This window comes from Arvicanthis niloticus, chromosome 6, assembly GCF_011762505.2.
Source record: "Arvicanthis niloticus isolate mArvNil1 chromosome 6, mArvNil1.pat.X, whole genome shotgun sequence".
In the NCBI taxonomy this organism is placed as follows: domain Eukaryota; kingdom Metazoa; phylum Chordata; class Mammalia; order Rodentia; family Muridae; genus Arvicanthis; species Arvicanthis niloticus.
Window position 1 is genome coordinate 92686242 of NC_047663.1, and position 6156 is coordinate 92692397.

The 6156-nt window shown below is 42.8% G+C and overlaps 1 protein-coding gene across 1 annotated transcript; it reads left to right on the forward strand.

The window, feature by feature from the left end:
* Positions 1-2607: 2607 nt before the first annotated feature.
* LOC117710373 (olfactory receptor 1f45-like) lies at positions 2608-5714 on the forward strand. The gene is made up of 2 exons (XM_034505089.2): positions 2608-2748; positions 4053-5714. Exon 2 carries the CDS (start codon positions 4067-4069, stop codon positions 5027-5029), a length of 963 nt encoding a protein of 320 aa, XP_034360980.1. The 5' UTR covers positions 2608-2748; positions 4053-4066; the 3' UTR covers positions 5030-5714.
* Positions 5715-6156: the final 442 nt, after the last annotated feature.

Genomic DNA, 6156 nt, shown 5'->3' on the forward strand with positions numbered 1-6156 from the left:
TGTGTGTGTGTGTGTGTGTCCTCTTTTGATTTTCCTGATCTTATATTATTTATTTCTTGTGTTTTTTGAATACAGTTAATCTCCTGGGCTGTAGTTTTTCTCCTAGTACCTTTCGTTGGCTGGATTTGTGGATAGACACTGCTTAAATTTGAATTTGTCATGAAATTACTTGTTTTCTCCATCTATGGTAATTGAAGATTTTGCTGGGTATATTAGTCTGGGTTGACATTTGTGGTCTTTTGGAGTCTGCATCTAATATGTCCAAGCCCTTCTGACTATGAGAATCTCTGTTGAGAAGTCAGATGTAATTCTGATAGCACTGCCTTCATCTGTTACTTGGCCTTTTTTCCTTGCAACTTTTAATATTTTTCTTTGTTCTCTGTGTTTAGTGTTTTTATTTCATTATGTGGTGGTGCAGGGGAATTTCTATTTCTTTTATTCCTATTATTCTTACGCTTGGTCTTTTCAAAGTGTCCAAGATTTACTGGATGTTTTGTGTCAGGAACTTTTTAGATTTAATATTTTCTTTAACAAATATATCAATTTCTTCTACTGTATTTTCTGACACTGGGATTTTCTTTTCCATATCAAATATTCTGTTGGTGATACTTGTGTCTGTGGTTCCTGTTGTCTTTCCTAGGTTTTCTATCTTCAGGATTCCTTCAGTTTCTGTTTCGTTTCTGCTACTTTCATATTCAACTCTTGAAGTTTTATTAATTTCCTTCACCTGTTTGCTTGTATTTTCCTGGATTTTTAAAGGGATTTGTTCATTTCTTCTTTAAGGGCCACTATCATCTCCGTAAGGTTGAATTTAAGGTCATTTTCTTATGCTTCCGCTTTGTTGGAATATCCAGCACTTGTTGTAGTAGCACAGCTGTGCTCTGTTGGTGCTAAATTGCGCTGGCTGTTGTTGATTGTATTCTTATGCTTGCCTGTAGTCATCTAGGTGCTGTTTTCTGAGTTAATATTTGTAGGATGGATGGTTTTTGGCTGTTTTCCCCTGACTTTGAGTTTTCTCTTTGGTTTTCTGGCCTGAATGGCCTGTGGTTCAAGTGACCAGTGCATCTTCAAGTACAGTAGTGTGTCTCCACTGCAGTTTTGGAAGCCTGTGTGACCTCTGGGATTTGGGGTGCTTACATTGCCTCTGGAATTCTGAGATCCTGGTGTAGCCTCTGGTGTTCTGGATACCAGTGTGGCCTCTAGAGTTTCAGGTACATGGGGTTTCTAGCACGAGCATGGGCTCTTGTGAGGCAGGAAATTTTTGCCAGAGCTGTGGGCCAGGATATAGAAAATAGATCTTTTAAAATAGCAACCATGTGACTTGCCTCCATCTTAGTTGATGACCTCATTAGGATGGAAGCAACCATATGACTAGCAGCCATCTGATGCTAGGTTAAAAAAGGTTCATGGAAAAAAATAACAACAACAAAAAAGGTACATAAAATGTAAGTTTACCACTGTCTTAAGTAATATGATCACATGGCATAAACCAAGAAAAAGAAAACGGATAAAATTTCTTAGTCCTACTGAGCCCTCAGTTTATCATTGTATGTCCTGTTTAGACAAGAGCAGGTCTCAAAAATATTTTAGAATAGTATAAGATTTTGAATGATACATTCCTAAGGTTATAGTTAGAATATCAAAAGCTGACATAGACATTTATATCCAACCACTTACATCTTTGCTGTATTCAACACCAGGCTTCTAGAACATAAGGTAACAAAAGCTGGCACATAATTAAGTGTGCTTGCTCACATCTGCAATCACAGCATTCAGGACACTGCAGCAGACAATCAGAAGTTTGGGTTTATCCTGAGCTATAGGTGAGTTTCCCAGTCAGCCTTGGCTACAGTGTGATGTCTCAGAAAAACAAAAGCCAGGCTCTGTGTGGTGGCTCATGACTTTAAACCCAGCACTCAGGAGGTTTTGAAGTTCAATCATGAATCTTCCTCTGGTAGGAATGGTAGAACATAGGTGGGGCTGATGGAGCCACACTCTTAAAAGCATATAAATTTGCAGACATGGGTGATCCATTGTGAGCTGGGATGACAGCCCAAAGGAAGACTGCTCTTGGTGAATGGATTTTTCAGTCATGTCTAGCCACATACTCTTCCATCTTTTGTTTTCTTTGCTGCATTTTACACCAAATATTTTAGGGGTCAGTCTCAAGTCTATTTCTATCTATTCCAGTCTTGCCTCTTATCTTTCCATTTGGAAATACAGCATACATTCTGTACAGAAAACAATGAGACATGAGACAAAAGTGTGCCATCATCAAACAGAGCCATAATACCTCCAGTTTCTGTACTGTAAGAAAAGACTCTGGGCTAATGCAAACCTACAGGCTTCCATCACCGAGATGATGACACTCAGAGGGAGTTTCCTCTGGGACTTGTCTCCACCCTGATTGCTTACACCCATGTTCTGACCCAGGAGTAAGATGTGTTACATTTTCCTCATTGTTGGTCCACAGAGACCAGGAGCTAGGCAGGACAATTACTGTCTGCCTTTCTTTAATGAGATGCTCAGGGAGTCTGGCCCAGTGGGAGGGAAGGATGCTGAAGTAAATATTCGTCCGAGTCCCCAAACCTCCTTGCTGCACAGAGGCCCAGGATGAAGATCACCCACCCTTCACTTGCTCAGAACATGCCTAGGATTCTGACCTTTTCTGATCCTTAGAATAAAGACACAATTGCCCAGCAGCTCCAAGCTAGTGGACATGGGGCAGTTGCAGCACTGAGCTGTCAGGTACTGTAGTAGCAGCACAGATGCCAATTTCTTTACTAAAAGATTATGCTCACTTGTCCGTGTTGAAGGACCAGTAGCAGCGATTGTGAGTCCATGAGGCTCAGTTATAGTTAAGCTATAACAGTAACTAGCTATTTCTCATTAAAATATTTAAAGATCATTTGACTTTGTGTGTGTGTCTGTGTGTGTGTGTGTCTGTGTGTGTGTGTGTCTGTGTGTGTGTCTGTGTGTGTGTGTCTGTGTGTGTGTGTGTGTCTGTCTGTGTGTGTGTGTGTGTGTGTGTGTGTGTCTGTCTGTGTGTGTGTGTGTGTGTGTGTGTGTGTGTCTGTGTGTGTGTGTGTGTGTACACAGCATATGTGGAAGTCAGAGGACAACTTTTAGGAAAATTCTTTTTCTCTTTCTACCATGTAGATCTGAGGGGCTTGGCCTCAGCTCATTGGGCTTGGGTTAAGAGTCTTTATGTGTTGAACCATCTCACTGGCCACTACTATTTTTCTTTTTTTCTATGAGCTGCTAAGGACAAGAGGAAAAACAGAGACAGTTAAACAGAGATGTACATGGTTTCAGGGAAGGGACATCTGTGCATACATTAAGAGAATGTATGTATTATCACGTGTGTTTGTAGGATGCACAAGCCACAGTGTACATGAGAAGGGCAATGGATAACTGGAGTGTGTTCTCTACACACACACACACACACACACACACGTGTATGCACACTCATAGGCACATACACACCATCAAGTGATCTTTAAATTCTTTACTAGTGTTTTGGTGTCAAACTCAGGTTCTCAGGTTTAGTTCAATAAACACCTTTACCCACTGAAACATCTTGTAACCCATGCTTGCAGATTTTTATGTTGTATTCAATAAAGTACAATGGTGAATCTGGTGTGTTCAGAACCATCTAGGTTCTGTGGAAGGTGAGTGTATTAACACTATGAGTAGATCCTGATTCAGCCAATCTAATGCAGGCTTGCTTTTTATAAACCATATATGTTATTTTTCAAATTCATTTTATTTTGTCTTTGGATGTTTTACTTGAATGTATGTATGCCAAATGATGCAATGACCACACAGTCCAGAAGAGGAAAATAGAGCACCCAGAAAAAGGTTATACACTTGCCAGCCACCCTGTGGGGGCTGGGAATTGAACCTGGGTCCTCTAAAAAGAATAGCCAGGCTTTTTAATTGTTGAAACATCTTACCAGTACTGTTGCAATGTTTTAAAACACTGAAGTGTCTATAGTATGATTTGTTGGATTCAGACCCTTAGGTTTCTACATTTTTTCTTCTCTTTATAGCTTGCCTAAAATCTATGGGAGGCACCAACCAGTCGAGCGTCTCCGAGTTCCTCCTCCTGGGACTCTCCAGGCAGCCCCAGCAGCAGCAGCTCCTCTTCCTGCTCTTCCTCATCATGTACCTGGCCACTGTCCTGGGAAACCTGCTCATCATCCTGGCCATCAGCACAGACTCCCACCTACACACCCCCATGTACTTCTTCCTCAGCAACCTGTCCTTTGTGGATGTCTGCTTCTCCTCCACCACTGTCCCCAAGTTATTGGCCAACCACATACTCAGGAGTCAGGCCATTTCCTTCTCTGGGTGTCTCACACAGATGTATTTTGTCTGTGTGTTTGTGGACATGGACAATTTTCTACTAGCTGTGATGGCCTATGACCGCTTTGTGGCCATATGCCACCCTCTACACTACACAACAAAGATGACCTATAAACTCTGTGTTCTGATGGTGGCTGGATCATGGTTCACTGCCAGCCTGAATTCTCTGTTGCACACACTGCTCATGGCTCGACTCTCCTTCTGTGGGGACAACATCATCCCCCACTTCTTCTGTGATGTGACTCCCCTTCTGAAACTCTCCTGCTCAGACACACATCTCAATGACCTGATGATTCTTACTGTGGCAGGGCTGATAATGTTAGCCCCATTTGTTTGCATCCTTGTGTCCTATATCCTTATTGCTTGTGCTGTCCTGAGAGTTTCATCCACAGGAGGAAGGTGGAAAGCCTTCTCCACCTGTGGCTCACACCTGGCTGTGGTCTGCCTCTTTTATGGCACCATCATATCCCTGTATTTCAACCCCTCATCCTCTCACTCAGTTGGGAGAGATATGGCAGCTGCCATGATGTACACAATGGTGACCCCCATGCTGAACCCTTTCATCTACAGCCTGAGGAACAGGGACATGAAAAGGGCTTTAAGAAAACTGCTTACCATTACACCAGAGAAATGTGAAGCTCCCAGGTCCCAACAGGATTGACTTTAGCCATAATGCTCAGAGAAGGTGGAGATAGAACCTGTGGAGACCACCTCCAATAGATAGGCACTGCCTCTGGTCGAGGGATGGGGCCACCCACCCATCTCAAAATATTTTAACCCAGAAATGTTCCTTCACAAAGGACAAACAGCGACAAAAAATGGAACATAGACTGAAGGAGGGGAAAACCATGAATGGCCCCACCTGGGGACACATCAAGTCTGCAGACACCCAACCCAGCACTGTTGATGTGGTCAAGAAGTGCTTGCTGACAGGAACCAAGTGTGGTGGTTCTTTGGGAGGTCCTTCCAGCAACTGATCAATGCAGATGTGAATGCTTGGAGCCAACCATCATACTGAACTCAGGGAACTTGGTGGGGAAGCTGGCAGAAGGACTAGAGAAGCAGAGGGGGATTGCAACTCCATTGGAAGGACAACATAGGTTAGCCTGACTACCCAGTTCTCCCAAAGTCTAGACCACCAACCAAAGAGTACACCTGCAGGAATCCATGGTTCAAGATACATGTGTAGCAGAGATTGACCTTGCCTGACAACAATGGGAGAGGAGACCCTTGGTCCTGTGGACGTTTGATGCCCCAGAGTAGAGGGATGCTGGAGTGGTGGGGTGGAAGAGTATGGGTGAGTGGGGAAGCACTCTCATACAGGCAAAGGGGAGGGAGAGGGCAGATGTGGGATGCGGGGTTTGTGGAGGGGTAACCGGGAAATGGGATATCATCTGAGATGTAAATGAATGGAATGATTAATAAAAAAAAGAATGGATCAATTTGCATTCTTCTACAAGTAGACCTGTGTCTGCTTTAGAAAAACATTCCTTTGTATGTTTACCCCAGCAAAACATGATCTGACACATCTGACTTTCCAAAAAACCCCTAAGTTTCCACTTCAATAAAGTTAGATACACTGAACCTAGTAGAGAAAGTAGGAAGTAGCCTTGAACACATTGACACAAGAGAAGACTTTCTGAATGAAATACCTTTAGTATAGGCTTGAAGACCAACAATTAATAAATGCAGCCTTATGGTGCTGCAAAGCTTCTGTAAGGCAAAGGACAACATCAATCCTACAAAATGGGAAAAGATTTCTGCCAACTCCACATTTAATGGAGGACT